General features: G+C 37.6%; 1 protein-coding gene across 3 annotated transcripts in view; it reads right to left on the bottom strand.

Moving 5' to 3' along the window:
• Positions 1–19,619, bottom strand: part of LOC138713174 (uncharacterized) — a 424,297-nt gene that overhangs the window by 392,886 nt on the left and 11,792 nt on the right. The window contains exons 1-3 of one of the 3 annotated variants that reach the window (XM_069845048.1): positions 13,758–14,466; positions 9,882–10,190; positions 3,276–6,127 (exon numbers count right to left, since the gene is read on the bottom strand). In XM_069845048.1, coding sequence (XP_069701149.1) covers positions 5,218–6,127; positions 9,882–10,190; positions 13,758–14,176 — 1,638 coding nt within the window. In that variant the 5' untranslated portion in view covers positions 14,177–14,466 and the 3' untranslated portion in view covers positions 3,276–5,217. Of the gene's footprint in view, positions 1–3,275; positions 6,128–9,881; positions 10,191–13,757; positions 14,467–19,619 lie in introns of those variants that run through there. The other 2 variants (XM_069845049.1, XM_069845046.1) reach the window with 2 other exon arrangements.

The following is a 19,619-nucleotide window of genomic DNA, read 5'->3' as shown; positions in this document are numbered from 1 at the left end:
CCTGTATTCCCCCTCCACTTGCTTCTTACACGATAGCATCAAAATGGCAATCGCGAACACTTTCTGATTTTCGAGAAAAAAAGGCCAACTTTCTTTCCGCCATAACTCCGCACTACGTGTAGTGACGACAAAGCCGATGAGTGCGTTGAATACAGCTCGTCGAACTCTATCTCCAGTATAAAGGACAACTCTCTATCCCCCTGCGTTTGGACGGGACAGACCGGCAAAATTTCAAAAAATGGTCATTTTGACCTTCCAAGACAGACTTTTTTCTACACAAGGAGAACGAAGCGGCTCAGAAGGGTTTAAACCACCCTTCCGCCGACTTTCTTTCCACCATAACTACGCACTACGTGTAGTGACGACAAAGCCGATGAGTGCGTTGAATACAGCTCGTCGAACTCTATCTCCAGTATAAAGGACAACTCTCTATCCCCCTGCGTTTGGACGGGACAGACCGGCAAAATTTCAAAAAATGGTCATTTTGACCTTCCAAAACAGACTTTTTTCTACACAAGGAGAACGAAGCGGCTCAGAGGCCCGCCATTTTAACTGTAGCATCCTCGCATCTTCTCTAGTAATCACCGCTAAAATCCGGCAAATCCGCCGCACTTTTTTCTAGCCTTAATTTTTGGGTACCTGATATATTTGAGTCTCTAATTCCGGAAATAATGGCCATACCGAGGAACGGGATGCGGCCCTGTATTCCCCCTCCACTTGCTTCTTACACGATAGCATCAAAATGGCAATCGCGAACACTTTCTGATTTTCGAGAAAAAAAGGGGAAGGGTTTAAACCACCCTTCCGCCGACTTTCTTTCCGCCATAACTCCGCACTACGTGTAGTGACGACAAAGCCGATGAGTGCGTTGAATACAGCTCGTCGAACTCTATCTCCAGTATAAAGGACAACTCTCTATCCCCCTGCGTTTGGACGGGACAGACCGGCAAAATTTCAAAAAATGGTCATTTTGACCTTCCAAGACAGACTTTTTTCTACACAAGGAGAACGAAGCGGCTCAGAGGCCCGCCATTTTAACTGTAGCATCCTCGCATCTTCTCTAGTAATCACCGCTAAAATCCGGCAAATCCGCCGCACTTTTTTCTAGCCTTAATTTTTGGGTACCTGAAATATTTGAGTCTCTAATTCCGGAAATAATGGCCATACCGAGGAACGGGATGCGGCCCTGTATTCCCCCTCCACTTGCTTCTTACACGATAGCATCAAAATGGCAATCGCGAACACTTTCTGATTTTCGAGAAAAAAAGGGGAATTCTTTCCGCCATAACTCCGCACTACGTGTAGTGACGACAAAGCCGATGAGTGCGTTGAATACAGCTCGTCGAACTCTATCTCCAGTATAAAGGACAACTCTCTATCCCCCTGCGTTTGGACGGGACAGACCGGCAAAATTTCAAAAAATGGTCATTTTGACCTTCCAAGACAGACTTTTTTCTACACAAGGAGAACGAAGCGGCTCAGAGGCCCGCCATTTTAACTGTAGCATCCTCGCATCTTCTCTAGTAATCACCGCTAAAATCCGGCAAATCCGCCGCACTTTTTTCTAGCCTTAATTTTTGGGTACCTGAAATATTTGAGTCTCTAATTCCGGAAATAATGGCCATACCGAGGAACGGGATGCGGCCCTGTATTCCCCCTCCACTTGCTTCTTACACGATAGCATCAAAATGGCAATCGCGAACACTTTCTGATTTTCGAGAAAAAAAGGGGAAGGGTTTAAACCACCCTTCCGCCGACTTTCTTTCCGCCATAACTCCGCACTACGTGTACTGACGACAAAGCCGATGAGTGCGTTGAATACAGCTCGTCGAACTCTATCTCCAGTATAAAGGACAACTCTCTATCCCCCTGCGTTTGGACGGGACAGACCGGCAAAATTTCAAAAAATGGTCATTTTGACCTTCCAAAACAGACTTTTTTCTACACAAGGAGAACGAAGCGGCTCAGAGGCCCGCCATTTTAACTGTAGCATCCTCGCATCTTCTCTAGTAATCACCGCTAAAATCCGGCAAATCCGCCGCACTTTTTTCTAGCCTTAATTTTTGGGTACCTGAAATATTTGAGTCTCTAATTCCGGAAATAATGGCCATACCGAGGAACGGGATGCGGCCCTGTATTCCCCCTCCACTTGCTTCTTACACGATAGCATCAAAATGGCAATCGCGAACACTTACTGATTTTCGAGAAAAAAAGGGGAATTCTTTCCGCCATAACTCCGCACTACGTGTAATGACGACAAAGCCGATGAGTGCGTTGAATACAGCTCGCCGAACTCTATCTCCAGTATAAAGGACAACTCTCTATCCCCCTGCGTTTGGACGGGACAGACCGGCAAAATTTCAAAAAATGGTCATTTTGACCTTCCAAGACAGACTTTTTTCTACACAAGGAGAACGAAGCGGCTCAGAGGCCCGCCATTTTAACTGTAGCATCCTCGCATCTTCTCTAGTAATCACCGCTAAAATCCGGCAAATCCGCCGCACTTTTTTCTAGCCTTAATTTTTGGGTACCTGAAATATTTGAGTCTCTAATTCCGGAAATAATGGCCATACCGAGGAACGGGATGCGGCCCTGTATTCCCCCTCCACTTGCTTCTTACACGATAGCATCAAAATGGCAATCGCGAACACTTTCTGATTTTCGAGACTTCCGCCGACTTTCTTTCCGCCATAACTCCGCACTACGTGTAGTGACGACAAAGCCGATGAGTGCGTTGAATACAGCTCGTCGAACTCTATCTCCAGTATAAAGGACAACTCTCTATCCCCCTGCGTTTGGAGGGGACAGACCGGCAAAATTTCAAAAAATGGTCATTTTGACCTTCCAAAACAGACTTTTTCTACACAAGGAGAACGAAGCGGCTCAGAGGCCCGCCATTTTAACTGTAGCATCCTCGCATCTTCTCTAGTAATCACCGCTAAAATCCGGCAAATCCGCCGCACTTTTTTCTAGCCTTAATTTTTGGGTACCTGAAATATTTGAGTCTCTAATTCCGGAAATAATGGCCATACCGAGGAACGGGATGCGGCCCTGTATTCCCCCTCCACTTGCTTCTTACACGATAGCATCAAAATGGCAATCGCGAACAGTTTCTGATTTTCGGGAAAAAAAGGGGAAGGGTTTAAACCACTCCATTCTCCGTAACTAGCACTCTCTCGCTTATTCCACTAATGCGAAGAAAGTTCTGACTCACTCTGTATATACATAAATTGTATAAATTTTCAGTTCAATAAATATTTCCAGTACTGTTTGTTTTGGCACATACTGTATTATTAAATAAAATTCCTTGCATTACATTACACAACACTGTACATAAAAGTGTAATTAATACTATGTCATCAATGTAGGCATACATTCTTTATAACAGTTTAAATGGTAAAAATAGCGTTTTCTAGTGTACATAATGTCAATAATTTAAATTGCAATTATTATACCTTGACCAAAATTACTTCCGACCTGACAGTTTACAGAGAAGGGGGAGCAGTGTTGTCATGTTTCCCATCTTTCGTGTAAGCGAGCACGCTGCCGATAGAGTGCAGTAATGAACGGCTTACATGAACGTATACATTTCTAACCAATTTGTTGAACACTAGGCTTTAAAATTTGTGTACATTAGTACTTTTATACTTACTTACAAATGGCTTTTAAGGAACCCGAAGGTTCATTGTCGCCCTCACATAAGCCCGCCAGCGGTCCCTATCCTGTGCAAGATTAATCCAGTCTCTATCATCATACCCCACCTCCCTCAAATCCATTTTAATATTATCCTCCCATTTACGTCTCGGCCTCCCTAAAGGTCTTTTTCCCTCCGGTCTCCCAACTAACACTCTATATGCATTTCTGGATTCGCCCATACGTGCTACATGCCCTGCCCATCTCAAACGTCTGGATTTAATGTTCCTAATTATGTCAGGTGAAGAATACAATGCGTGCAGTTCTGTGTTGTGTAACTTTCTCCATTCTCCTGTAACTTCATCCCCGCTTAGCCCCAAATATTTTCCTTAGCACCTTATTAGTACTTTTATTAGTCTTATTATTATTATTATTATTATTATTATTATTATTATTATTATTAGTAGTAGTAGTAGTAGTAGTAGTAGTAGTAGTAGTAGTAGTACCAGTATTCTTCAATGTAATACCGTTAGAAAAGCGTCGAAAGAACTGTACTGTAAAAACAGGTTCAAACTTAATACGAAACGTCTACTTTTATGAGTGTCGGTATTCTTCAATGTAATACTGTTAGAAAGGCGTTCAAAAAATTGTAAACTGTAAAAATATTTATGATTAAAAATCTGCACGGCCTTTTTCTTTTCCAATATCGATAACAGTGCTCTTACTAATTTTAACACAAGCAACAGTTCTCGTTACGACTTGCGCCAAAGGTAAAAGAGGCCCGCTATTATCTTTTCCCCTCTCAAAATACTCTCTTACATTACACGCCATCTCTCGCGCTTGACTCTTTAACGAGGCACCTTGTAAAATATCCTTTGTTCTCCGCCTGCCTTTCCTTCTTTCCGACACTGCAGAAGTCGCCTGTTTAGAAACTCTCGCAAAAACTAGAAAACACACACTAGCCATACACTCAACCAATGACAACGAAAATAATACGTGTAATATAATTGAAACAGAATAATTATCGATACCGGTACACTAGACCAATAATACAACTAAATAATATTTTTAATTCATACAAAGCACGTGCTAACCAGCCAACTCGAAGTCATTCGGGGCACTGTATTCACCTCTAGGCCATGGTATTCATGTGCAACTTGTAAACATAGACACGACAACACCGTCCCGTTACCATGGTTACGCCTCTCTTGTGATTGGTTGATTTGAATGGTTGCCATGGTAACGTGCTAAAGGCGCCATTTGTCAGGTCGGAAGTTGTTTTGGACAGACTATAGTGTAATTGTTAAAGTGGTACATGTTTTATTCTGCCCAACTTAACCCAAACAGAAGTCATGTGAGCAGCCAGTCAATACTTCCCTTCCATATACAAGCATGTCGTCCACTTAAAAACTCTAGTAATACTTAACTTTCTAGTCTTGTGGGACAAAGTATGGTTCCTAATTATAACAAATGAAATAGGGTGAAACAAAATTACTTTGCTTGTTATGCCAACTGTAAAGAATGCTACATTTTTCTCCCATTTGGCAAAAAAAAAATTTTCTCTCACTGTATGTATTACACTAATCAACTTGGTTCACTCTCTGAATACCTGTAATATTCTGTTTTCATTCTTTTGGACAGACAAATATTCTGGCCTGTATCCAACACACTTCTTGGGCTGGTATCACACTCATTTCGATTAAACTGTGCATTCAACGAGTTTTCATTTGCACTTTCACTTATACCATCTCCTACAGAATATCTAACATTTCTGTTTTCTGCACCTGAGTTCAATATTTGAAAACTGTTCTCATACCAAGACAGATTTTTCCAATTTTCTGGGTTTTCTTGAACATTCCTTGTTTCAGACGATAGTGTATTGCACTTTCCGACTGTTTTCTCCCACTCACTACTTCTTCCCTGTAACAATGTCACCTTTCTCTTTACGCGAACAATGTGGCTACCTAATCCTTCTATATCACCACCTTGGAACGAAACTCCGCAATTCTGAGCTATTATGTGGCCTACACTTTTATTACTACTTTCCGACAGTTCAACACGTTGTTCTTGTTGTATTATCCCGGATGGCTCTAAAAGCTTAACCGTTACTCTCTTCCCACCTTTCAATGGTTTATCCTTATGTAAGTTATGAGTAACTCTCGACATATCTGCACTTCCCTTAATATCCGGAGTAAGCTGAACAGAGTCAAGTGGTTTCTGAAGAATAATTACCTGTTCGTCATGCATGGGTACTCCAGAAACAGGATCTTGGCCAGATGCTGCAACAGAATCCGATTCCGAAGATCGTGATGGTTGAGATGACAGCTGACAAATCTGACGTTCAACAGCTAATTGTTTTCGTAGTGCCAGGATTTCTGTACGCAACTTGATGTTACGTTTCTCTGCTTCCATCTTCTCTCGATGAAGTTTCAATCTGTCCATTTCATGAAGGAGTTTCTCAGCCCGGAGATGCAACAGAGTCTCAGCAATACTTCTAAACAGGACAACAACAAACACACTCTGTTAGTGTAGTTGGCATACTGAAACCTTCATAAACTTCAAGAAATATGAAAGTTCATAATTTTAACATTATTATTATTTAATACAGACATGCTTATCAATTCAGAATGGTGACTCTGTGGAAATTCTCCTCCGAGCTCAAAGTTCCCTTCCTAGGAATTTCAGATGAAGCTTCAATTTTATCTACAAGTTAAACTTAAAAAGTGAAAAACATTACCTCGCACAAAAAAGTCTGAAATCACCACTTCCTACTCCCACATTCATAATCAGCTTCAAATCCATTTCAGTACCTTTGTAATACACTATTGGAAAGAAAAATTATTTCTTCAGAACATTTGTTGTTGTTGTTGTTGTCTAGTACCTTGCATTTGGCAATGAAGCCATTAGCAGTTGTGCTTTCCAATACTTTTGAACTGTAGTTTCTTCTGATCTTAATGCTTCACAGGTCTTCAAGTGATCTTCATTCATTTCTGATGGATCGTTACACAGGACACATATGGGTGAAGCTGAGATACCTATTCTGTAGAGATGACTTGCTAGACAGTCATGATTTGTCAATAGTCTGAATGCTGCAACTGCTGTTTTCCTTGGTCTCTGGGGGATTATATCTGGGTTGGAAAGTAGTGTAATCCATTTTTTGTCTTCAGCATTTGATTCTATTTCTTGTAGGTATGAATGAGAAAATTTTGTAGTGATCAAGCGTTTTATTGAGGAATATGAGAAATTAAATTTAGACTTTTGTTTTATTGTTGTGCCTTTCTTTGCAAGTGTGTCTGCGGTTTCATTCCCCATGACTCCACAGTGTGCTGGAATCCATTGGAGACGGACAATCTTATTAACTTTTTGGAGTTGTGTTAACATTTTGTAGCATTCTCTTATTTTTGTTGACTTCTTTGTTTTAAACATATTCCCTGAATTGCAACTTTAGAATCTGAAAGAATTACTGTCTTGTTATATTTATTTAAGGGAAGATTTAATAATTGGCGGAGAGCAATGTGTATAGCCTCTATTTCACCATCATAATTTGTTGTGTCTCTGCCAACAGAATGATAAAAGGAAAAATGTGTACATGTAACTCCAGCTCCAGTAAGGTTTTCTATGGTTGATCCATCAGTATATATGTGTAGCCATTCTTCTGTAGGGTATCTAGTATTGATCGTTTCTTCAGAACATTTGTACCCTAAAGAAACAAGGAATATAATGGTGATTGCAGTTGTGGTGAGAGCGTTAATAATAGTAATTGATAGTGTTGATGGTAATGATTAGACAGCAGATTTATATGCAAATGTAAGCTTTGTTTGCTCTCACACAAGATATATGCAAAGTGGGACTCAAGTATGTTTCAGTTTTCCGTCATCATCATCATCATCATCATCATCATCATCATCATCATCATCATCATCATTTTCCTGACGAGTTTTAGACCATAAGGCCTTTTATGATACTAAATAAAATTTTCAAGCGAGAATTTTGCAGGTCTCCTTCGGATGTTTTACCTCTTAATGCTAGTTTCGGCCCAAGACTTCATGATAAAATTACAAATCATTTTCCAAATTTTAAATAATTTAAAACTGAATCTTTTAAAAAAGAAATTTATAAAATTATTCATCATATATATTAACAAATGGTGTATTTTTATTAAATCCAGATGTTTGAGATGGGCAGGGCATGTAGCACGTATGGGCGAATCCAGAAATGCATATAGAGTGTTAGTTGGGAGACCGGAGGGAAAAAGACCTTTAGGGAGGCTGAGACGTAGATGGGAGGATAATATTAAAATGGATTTGAGGGAGGTGGGATATGATGATAGAGACTGGGTTAATCTTGCACAGGATAGGGACCGATGGCGGGCTTATGTGAGGGCGGCAATGAACCTTCGGGTTCCTTAAAAGCCATTTGTAAGTAAGTAACAGAGAAGTTAGTATTGTCTCTTGTGGCAAGATAAGCTGACCTCTCTACTTGAGCTGAGGCTGTCTATGTTTGGCAACGATGTTATAAAGTAATTCAGTTATCGGACTTGGCCAACTGCATGGACCTAACATAAACATCCATAGCATGTTGATGTGACTTCTTTGACTTCTTTCCTCTCAGCTGGGGTCGTCTAAGTTTGACGAGTACAATATATTGTGATCAGAGCAGTCAGTAGCATATGTTACAGGATGATTTGGCGTAGTTATAATTTCGCAAAGTGTCTGACCGCGAAACCAAGTGGCCCAGGTTCGATTCCTGGTTGGGGCAAGTTACCTGGTTGAAGTTTTTTCTGGAGTTTTCCCTCAACCCAATATGAGCAAATGCTGGGTAACTTTCGGTGCTGGATCCCGGACTCATTTCACAGTCATTATCACCATCTCGTTCAGACGCTAAATAACCTAAGCTGTTGATAAAGCATAAAATAATCTACTAAATAAATAAAATTTCGCAATGAATGAAATTTGCTTCACGTTTTATTATTTATTTCATTTGTCCTGCTAATTAATTCATAAATGGATTTATTAAAAATAATAAATATATGTAAAGCAAAATTGGTTCCTTTTTTCGCAAAATGAGGTAAATTTCGCTTTATCTTAGAAATTCGCGTTATTTCGTGATTTGAAAATAAGTTTTACAATAATGTATTAACGGATTTTTGATGAGAGCAAAAGAAACAGTTTTGATTTTATTGCTTATTGCGAAAAACAAACACCTTTAAACTGATAGAGATAGTGGTGACGGTGATGTGGTAACAATGGTGATAGTGATGATTAGGGCTAGGATTTTGATGACCTATAAATCATGAAAAAATGTCCTAAAAACAATGCATTTATGACCTAAAAATCTTTCAAAAATGCTCTTAAAAATGTCCTAAAAATTGATCTTACGTAATTGCCTTAGTACGAAAAGAGGTTTTGTAATACTTAATATTTAGACTAGTAATTAAATTAAATTTTACATAATTTTTTCTAAGTAGTACACTTTAATTATTTTATCTGATGTAGTTTCCATGTATGATCGTTCACCTCTGCGTCGGCATGTGGACGTGAGGTCAGCAGTCAGCTGGTCGGTCTTGGCCCTTCATGGGCTGTAGCATCATGGATTTACTTTACTTTTAGTTTCCATGTAGTCTACCACAAGGCCATTCTTATCCAGAATTAGCAGGTATAGAGGAGTCTATATTGAAGGGGTGATTGGACTGATCCATTACATGGGATGTACTACGTTTTAATGACAATATTTGTGTAGAAAAACGATTAAAATATTATACATGAGTATTAATGGACAAAATATGTAAAGAAAATATCAAAGGAAATAAACATTATTTTACATTAATAATGGGGATTTATGGCCAAAATCAAATGAAAATACCTAAAAAATGACCGAATAAAACAAAAGATACTCTTATAAGTTGAAACAGGCAAAAAATGCAAAGAAATGCCCTAACAAATATGTCTTAAAACACTCAGTTTATCACATAACACACAAATACTAAAGCAGATATGTTTCTGGCTTACTAGAAAAAAGATGCAAATTAATCAAAATCCTAGCCCTAGCGATGATGATAGTAGTGTTAGCAGTAATGTAATGATACTAAACCTGGTGATTGTAGTCGTGGTAATGCTGGTGATCATGATGGTGATAATGGTTGAGTTGATGTAATAGTAGTGGAGATTAGTCATGATTAATTTATACTTCTATCATTTTCATACAACTTATTTCTCAAACCTACACTAAATAATGCATCCCATACATACTTTGTGTCTGGATCCATAAACAGTTGCGCAGCAGGTTCATCCAAATGATGATCATGAGTGGGATCACCAAAGTACTCAATCAGGACATCAGAATCATCCATCACTGAAGGGTGTTGATCACCAGCAACAGTGGCCGAATCTACGGCACTCACTTCTGTCTGAAGCTGCATCGCTGCATCAGGACTCATGGTGGGTGATGGGTCTGAAGCATGAGCAACTGTAACCACAGGATTCTTATCTTCATCTTCCTCATTTCTTGCAGTTTGTGTACTGGTAGGCCTACCATCTGGCAGCTTTGGCTTCTTTTTCCTGCAATGAATAAAAGGAATTTTTATTTATTATTCTATGCCACATCAATAAATTTAAGAATGCAGTTATATTGTCAGACTCCAAAGCAGCTATTCTATCAATAGTCTATAGACACACACCTTCATCTCAAACAGCAGAAATAACTAAAATGCTCTCTCAATTAATATCACCCAATAAAAGAATTGTATTCCAATGGATACCATCCCATTGTGGAATCCTGGGAAACGAGAATGCGGATGCTTTAGCAAAGAAGGGCAGCACTGCTACTTACAGACCTGTTACTAAATCTATGTATTACTCTGCGAAAAGATTTATTAAATTACATACTTAGACTTCAACAAACAAGAAAAAATGGAACTCTCTGCATCATAATCCACAGTTAATTCCTGATTTACCACGAAAATCGTCTGTAGCTGCATTTAGATTGGCAACAGGCCATGATTGTTTGGCCAAACACCTGCATAGAATTGGAATATATCAGTCCCCTAACTGCCCATTGTGTAACTCAAACCAAGAAATGGATTTGGAACATCTCAAAATCTGTGCTTCAGTGGCTGGCCATGATAATATCTTTGAAAAATATTGGAGTGCAAGAGGTCAAATGACTTTATTGTCAAACGCCTGGCATTAGAAAACAACAACATTTTGTATTCAATGCAATACAAGCAATGGGTCAAGCCTGAATACACGACACTAAGATATTGGTAAATTCTCAGAATTGAATCACTGCCACATGTTCATATCTTGTCACCTCGAGAGGTCCAGGAGAAAATTCAAATGAAAGAATAACGTCTATAAGTAGGCATATAGGAAGGGCTAACTTTAGTGGTAAAAGTAATTACTTCGTTGAACATAATGGTGCATGTGTAGGTATTGTCGGACCATCGGATCTGTGCCCCTGTAAGATATGCGAACTGAACCCTAATTCCTTCTCAGCCTCGGTAATTCATTTCTCTCCCTGCATTCCTATCTCTCTCCCTTTCTGTCCCCCATTACTCACAATTTTGGCCTTCTTGCAGGACAGTTTATTTGCACTTGCAGTCCAGTGTTGTCAACACAACATGAATACTGTAGCACGGAGTGACAAAAGAAATATTATTAAGCAAGTACGTAATAGTGTTCGCGTAGGCTTCCACGGCTGATGTACATGGTGTGTGGATAAGTTTCAGGGCTTCCACCGCGTTGTCTTGGTGTTGGTGGCTGCTCTGAAGATGACCACAACAGCCACCAACACCAAGACAACGCAGTAGAAGCCCTGAAGCTTATCCACACACCAAGTATGTAATAGCATTTTGTGATGAAGAGAAACAAACAGGTTTCCTATAAATCAGGCAACGGAAAGAGCAGCTGCTATTAAAAAGGTGAGGCTTATGTTATTTCAATTGATTACTTACTTACTTACTTACTTACTTACAAATGGCTTTTAAGGAACCCGAAGGTTCATTGCCGCCCTCACATAAGCCCGCCAGCGGTCCCTATCCTGTGCAAGATTAATCCAGTCTCTATCATCATACCCCACCTCCCTCAAATCCATTATTTCAATTGATTACATATTAAAATTACTTACTTAACTAATACTAATAATACAACATTTTATGTAAGTTATATAGGCAAGTCAGAGCTCCTAATAAAGAAAATCAGGAGAGAGGGAGTCTGTGCAGGAGATGAAAAGCTAGAATCACCAGAGAAGAACAGACCAAGGAAACTTTTAATTCTTGTAGATGATATGAACCGATGTATTTTAAGAAGATAGGTACAAGAATTTTATACCATGCAGAAAGAAGTTCTAACATTGAAGAAATTACTGAAGGTTGCGAGAGACGCAATAATTTCCAAGGTTGGAGAGAAACGTTACGGAAAGTGATTCGAGACATGGGATTTAGGTTTAAAAAATGTAGAAATACAAGATGTATTTTGATTGAAAGAAATGATATTGTAGCATGGAGGACCAGTCATTTATAACACTGTTTGATGGAAGATTGGCAACATCCCTATTCGGCAAGGTTCGTGGCCTGCTGTTTAACGTGGTAGTTACGTTGAAGTAAACGAATCAGCATAGGTGAATTGAAATCTTTCGATTATCCAGCAATTTGCTCTGAATGTATCGGGAAAGTAGAGATTGTGTAAAAGCATCTATTACGATATAAATATTTTTCGATTATGTTTAAAGTTATGTATTTGCAGGATGAAACTAAAACCACCTGTTTACTAGTGTATACACCTCGCAGGAGGCAATAATAAAAGTTATGTTAAACTTTATAGAAATCAAGTGAGAAATTATTATTTTTTATATTTTACTACCTCACCTCTTTGGTATCTACATTTATAAAAATTTAAGATTAAAAGATTTAAATGAGGAATTGATAATTTTAAAGATACAATGGAAAGATATGTCATATCACTCAAATAATCCCCTCAACTAATCCACTAGTCCACCACTGTGAAGTAACAACATGCCTGACCGTGAAACTAGCGGGTCCAGGCTCAAATCTTGGTTGGAACAAGTTACCTGGTTGAGGTTTTATCTGAGGTTTTCCCTCAACCCACTAAGAGCAAATGCTAGGTAACTTTCAACATTAGACACTAAACTCATTTCGTTGACATTATCACCTTCATCTCATTCAGACACTACCTAACCATAGCAGTCGTAAAATAACCATTAAAAAAATTAACCCACTAACCTTGTCACATACCTTCTTTACAGGTTATGCTAGATGAGGGGATAGCTAAGTGCATTAAGCCGAGGAAGTAAAAAGGTTAGTCAGTTAGTTGAGGAGATTATTTAAGTTTAAAATTACCGAGGAATTTTACCATATCTTCAAAAATATATATCTGATTCCTCTTGTTTCATGCAGTACCTAATGAAAATGAGATTGAAACTGCAAACACAATAATTTGGAAACACAAGGTTCTGGATTTGAGAACAACAATTTTATTTCATCTCAGTAGCATATAACTTAACATAATAATAATTGTATTCTGAACATTTTGGGTTAATGAAATTATAAAAAAAAAAAAAAAAAACTCATTTACGAAGATAACAGACCATAGTGTCACCAAAAATGTTTTCCAGTTTCATCTTATTTCTAAACAAACTTTAAAAATGCTATCCTGTAAAATAGCGAATAGAAGCATTTGAATTGTGGATATGGAGAAGGACAGAGCGTGTGAAATGGACAGAGTAAGAAACGAAACTGTGTTGGACAGAGTGCATGGAGAAAGAATGATGCTGAAACTGATCAGAAAGAGGAAAAGGAATTGGCTGGGTCACTGGTTGAGAAGAAACTGCCTACTGAAGAAATGGTGAACAGGAGAAGAGTTCGCGGCAGAAGATATCAGATTATAGAAGACATTAAGATATGTGGATCATATGCAGAGACAAACAGTAAGACAGAAAAATATGAAAGACTGCAGAATACTAAGTTTGCAGTGTAAGACCTGCCCTTGGGCAGAACACTATTAATGAATGAATCCTATAAAATTTGCAAAACAGTAGATGGAATATTGCCATTCTGAACCCTCATAATGCCTTTAAAACTTGTTTCGTTTGGAAATCAGAAGACCTACCTAATGTTATGACACGTTTCCACCATGTTAGACGAATTTGGTTGCACTGATGTCCGAGCATTTTGTATATTCCGTCTGATGAGTTGAATGTCCGACTTATCAATAGCTTCTATATCACAAGCACTAAGTTCCCTGTAAATCAGTTTTGTAGGTTTTGTACACATATCTTCAATTGCTTTCCGTTTCACAAAATTACTTATCTTTCGACGCTGCAGAACTTTCTCACTAAGTTTTTCGTGATTGTGATTTGTCTTTTTTTCAATAATATCATTGTTACCATCAATTTTCAGATAACACTTACACCTTTTATCACTACAGCTCCATCGCTGCAGTCCATTTGCTAGTGTCTTATGAAGCGAAAATTTGTATCCATCTACAATGAGCATATTACGTCCTTTCTGACTTATTATCGTTTCCATGTTTGTCGTCTAACGTCTCTTAAAGTTCATGTACTTCTTGTTTATTTTTTGGTGGATAACAATGATTGAACTTCAAGGATTTACCATCGGTGACAGAAATTTACAACACCACTGTCACTATAAAATGACTGCATACTCATTTCACTAATAATTTATTTAGACGTCCTAACCAACCGTGCTGGTCTGGCTTCTTAATGTCTTATTTTACAATTAATTACATGTGATAAGATTTTATAAACAATTGTTACAATCATACAATGGCACATGTCACTCCTGCCAATATGGCCGCAGGGTCGCCAACAATTTCAAAATAACATTTTCATGCAACGAATTGAAATTTCCCACAGTCAGTCTAAAATTCCCACCAGGGTCGCCACATTATGAACAGTACCAATCGCCGATTTGCGAGTTGCATGTAGCCTTCTTAAAAACATAATTGATGATGATGATGATGATAATAATAATAATCATCATCACAGTAGGCCTATTCTGAATAAAATGCAATGAAAGTCCGTGGCATATATTACTTCCGCCTTTGAATTTCGATATGCGCTTAACCTATAACGTGCTTTATTTGTTTACATCTGTTCCTATTCTTTTTATCTCCTTCAGGTTCCTATCTTTGGCAGAGAGTAGTGAGGTCAAGAAGCTACATGAATAAAATAAAACAACCCACCACCAAAGTATAGAGGATTCCACGTTAAGAATAAAGCATTGAGTATATGGGGCTGTTCCCTCAAATGACCAGTTTCCATAATTTCTGCTCAGGACTTCCATGCATCTATGAGAAGTGGTTCAGTTTCAGCTACCAGAGCAGCATCAAGGCTTACTGGGGAACTCGACATGTAAGGACTGTATGAAAACTGCAACGAGTCAACAGGATCTGACGAGACCATGGATAGAGGCAAAGGAGTTTGAGAAGCTGCTAGAACTGCCAACAGGAAAGCAACAATGCCAGCAAAATCTGACCCAAAAATGTACACACAATCACTTTTGACTTGTAGCAAGCTCTTCCTACACCAAAACTTACAACAGGTCCCTGCTTTTATAAACCTAAAATATTGTTGTAATCTTGGTATACAACACTATTACAGTGCTGAAGAAGGTTATTTCTTTTTATGTGATGAGTCTGTTGCAAAATGAGGAGCAGATGAAACTTCGAGCTCCTTACTAAGATTTCACAGAAAATGACATACATGAGAAAAAATTAATTATACTTGCCATTTAAAATAATTGTGAGGGACAAATTAAATACTGGACTTTCGTTACACTTCCTTCAAGTAGATTGCTTTGAAACAGTAACTCATATTTTCCCACTAGTAGACCATACAATGTTAGCAAGTGATGGACATTTCAATATTGTAGAAAATAAAGTAGAGGAACATTACCAGCAAGTTTATTCTCCTGATCACTGGGAAGAAATCGTGTCCAAGAAAAAGGAAACATTTAAAACAATGGAAATGAAAAATTAAAACTTCTTCTCTTTCAGTGAATTATGGAAACACTTCCAGCAACTGCGAGTATACACAGAACTCCATCCACAATGAGTTCTCTACAAAGATACACCTTAATGAAATATAACCTTGTGTACTGTGCAATTAGTTACTTTAGAGAGCTTCAGGAAGTCTCTCTTAAAAAAATAATTTAAAAAATCACAAATATTTGTGTATTATATATGAATCCAATGGATACCATTTATATACCGTAAAAAGGTATTACTCACTGACATCAATGGCGGGATATATCCCATTAGAATTTGAAGTAGAAGAGAAGTACAGTAGAACCCCGATTATCCGTCACCCTATTAACCGATTGGCGGATTATCCGACTATCTATATCTCGCTCTTTTTTTTTCTTCAGAAATAAATAACTTATATAAAGTACTGTTTTGTATATCATATTAGTAGTACAGTCTAGTATATACAGTCACGAAGCTCAATAGGTAGGGAATATGCATCCATAGATAGTTGCTAACCACTAGGATTGCTACTATCGCTACTACCGCCTCATTAGACAATACGAAATAGTACCAACACAGTCTATTGTTCCTAGTACCCTCACAACTCAAGCTTCGTGACTGTATATACTAGACTGTATTAGTAGTTTCTACATATATTATGTTTTCGCTATAGTGTTTTATTACAAGCCTTTATCATTACACAGCATTGCCTACTGTTCGAATTGCCGTTCTATAATATAACTTGTATATAAAATGTCTTCCACGGGTGTTAACAGAAAATGTGTTGTGCTAAGTATCGAAAAAAAATGGAAATAATTGAATGGTTTGAGAAAGAGAAACTGTGGCTCATCTCGCATCAGAATACGAGATTGGAGTTACAACTGCGCGATTTAATAAAAAAAAAAAACAAGGATAACGTATAAAAAGTATGTAAATCTACAACATGAGACCTCCTTTATTCCTGTCTTTCCTGAGACAGTCATTACAAAGGGCTTCCTTGTCCTTTAAAAACCCGTCGTTTATAACCAGATTTAAATTAGTGAACTTCTGATCCACTACATAGCGAGTTAAATACAAGACAATGGAGGAAATTACAAAATCTTTCATGGTCGAATTATCCGATTTTTTCGATTAACCGTTCAGTCCATCCCCTTCATTACTACGGATAATAGAGGTTTACTGTAAAAGAATTAATTCCACAGGCAATGACTTGATAAAGACAATGTTGACTAATGATTATGACCCGCTATTCTTCATAATACTGTAAAATTAAGGGCGAAACAAAATTTCTATCAAGTTATAATAAATGTATAGTCATTGACTCAGAAGAAGACGAGCCCGGAGTGAGGGTAATAATGTTACAACACGTACTGCTAGTAAGTGGAAACATTATTTCCGTTTACTAGTAGTACAAGTATTGCACTGTTGTTGTAACATTATTTGTTCACCAACCTTTCTCCTCACTCCACGCTCGTCTTCTCCTGAGTCACCGACAGTAACTATGTATTACAATGTCTCCTTGATTATAATAATATTGAAACATTATTGTTTTGTTAGTGTTATTTGAGTATGATTTTTTCAAACATTGAACTTAATGTAACTCAAAATGTTGTATTAGTCACTTTATATTATCTTCACCTGAGCAGTCCACACCTGTGGAGTAATGGTCAGCGCGTCTGGCCGCGAAACTAGGTGGCCCAGGTTCGAATCCCGGTCGGGGCAAGTTACCTGGTTGAGGTTTTTTCCGGGGTTTTCCCTCAACCCAATACGAGCAAATGCTGGGTAAATTTCGGTGCTGGACCCCGGACTCATTTCACCGGCATTATCACCTTCATTTCATCCAGACGCTAAATAACTAAGATGTTGATACAGCGTCGTAAAATAACCCAATAAAATAAATAAATAAATTCGCCTGAGCAGCTCAATTCTAATCTCTGTAAGCTTTGAAATCATATTCCCACATCACTTTGCCATAAGAAAGCAATATGCTTTGGAAATATATTGATGCACCGAATGTGTCTTTCATGCCAAGGAGTAAGAGTATAAGTTAAAATAGCCAGTTTTCAGGACAGAGGTTTGAAGTTTCCAAATCAGTAACAACATAAACTCATGAAAATTTGAAATGTATACGAATATTTTGTGAATCTGATTTCTTTGCATTGCATAATATATATATATTTTTTTCTTAATTATACTTATTGCTAAGTGACTTGTATTGTGAGGACCCATGAAAATTGAAAGATATTTTGCTTTATATCCTCCACAAAGCAGCACATACAGTAATACAGTCAGTGTGATTATCTGTGAGGTTCAGAACTAAGAGCCGTTAAAATAATAATGTAACTTCTTTATAAACAGAACAATGAACGAGCCCTGGTGCTATGTAGCTGTACTGAAACATAAGTTAAGATGTAACAAACTTACCTTCCCAATTGGCTGATAGAAATGGCATAAAGTAGTGATGACTCCTCAGACTTCGAAGAATCACGCAGTGAATATACACCTCCTGATGAAAAACAGTGGTTCAATGTCAAATGTGGCAAACAGAAAGGTAAGAAGAGGAAGTGAAACCTAAAACTTGGAAACGGAATGTAGCTAAACAAGATTCAAAGGAAAGTAACAACTGAAAAGAAAATCTGCTACAAACTGCAAGTGTAAAAAAGAAATGCCTGAATGAAAGTTATGTCCAGAAACCAGAAACGTTAATTTTTATTAATCTTTCAATAACGTACCACATCAACAGAATCAAGATGAACCTCAACAGACTGGTTGCTACTCTATCAGTAGCATGATGCAAAGTTCAAGACAGAAATGACACATCTTTTTTTCCAGTTGTAAATACAAAGTAAGTATGAATTCAGATTTTACAATGATTAATAACAATATAGCTCACCTAATGTTCACTATAAGTACTCTTATTTTATTTTTAGGTTAGAAAAAGCTCAAATTCGTTTCAGCTTTGCAAAACGGAATTCTGTCCAAGCTATTCCATTTCAAATCGACCGAAATATAGAGAAAATTGACCTTACAATTTCCAAATACAACGAAACTTTTTTTGTACGTAGAGAATTGTGATACAATGCTTTGTGCAAAGTTTGAGGCATCAGAACTTAATAGTGTTTAAATTAAAAATATTTAAATTTATCGTATTTTCATAAAATTTGCAACTTTAAACTGTTGTAGCTCCAAAACTCTTTCACCCAATGACCAAAATCATGGTTTATTTTGATGCTGAGAAATTAAAGTTTATATTGACATATAAACAGATTTTCTTACTTTTTATGGAAATGGAGAAATTTAGATTTTTCCTCATTAAGACGCCTTTGGCTAGGAAAAAATATTTTAAAAATATATAGTTAGATTCCGCATTGAAAGTACAAATAAACACATATTTTTTACTGATGGTATGTTGATAAGAAAGTATTGAAAATATCAAATAAAGTAAATAAATAGTACGCGCGTGAACTAACCAGCTGACTGTGAGACGGGAGCTTAGCCAAGACAAGCAAAGCCAGGAGACAAACACGTGATGTGTCGTCTAGCAGTCATGGCTGTCACAGGTTTTCATAAACACAGGAGTAAAATGACACCCAACACTCGCTTATCTTCAGCTCTCGGACAGTGCTTGCGATACTGCGCCGTTCAAGTCTAGGCATATGAAAATAATTTATTTAATACCCTCGAAACTTATTGCCGTACCACTAAGCAAACAATGCCGAATCCCTCTTAATAATGCAAGGTTTTTTCTCAATATTTTTACAAATTAGCAAAAAGCCTAAAAGTAAGTAAAATCAGATTATCTGTCTCTCTGTGTACAATAAAAATAAGGGTTACTTCTTAACATAATCTACCAAATGTCATCTTCAAAATAAGCTCTCGTTCAATGTTCTGCAGTAAATGGTTCCAGAGTTCTAAGCGCTGAAAGAGGCTTGTTTTTATAAAATACGCTAAATTTGTCGCTCAATAATACGAAAACCGTTTGAC

This window comes from Periplaneta americana, chromosome 14, assembly GCF_040183065.1.
Source record: "Periplaneta americana isolate PAMFEO1 chromosome 14, P.americana_PAMFEO1_priV1, whole genome shotgun sequence".
NCBI classification, from domain to species: domain Eukaryota; kingdom Metazoa; phylum Arthropoda; class Insecta; order Blattodea; family Blattidae; genus Periplaneta; species Periplaneta americana.
This window is presented reverse-complemented; position numbering and strand designations above follow the sequence as displayed.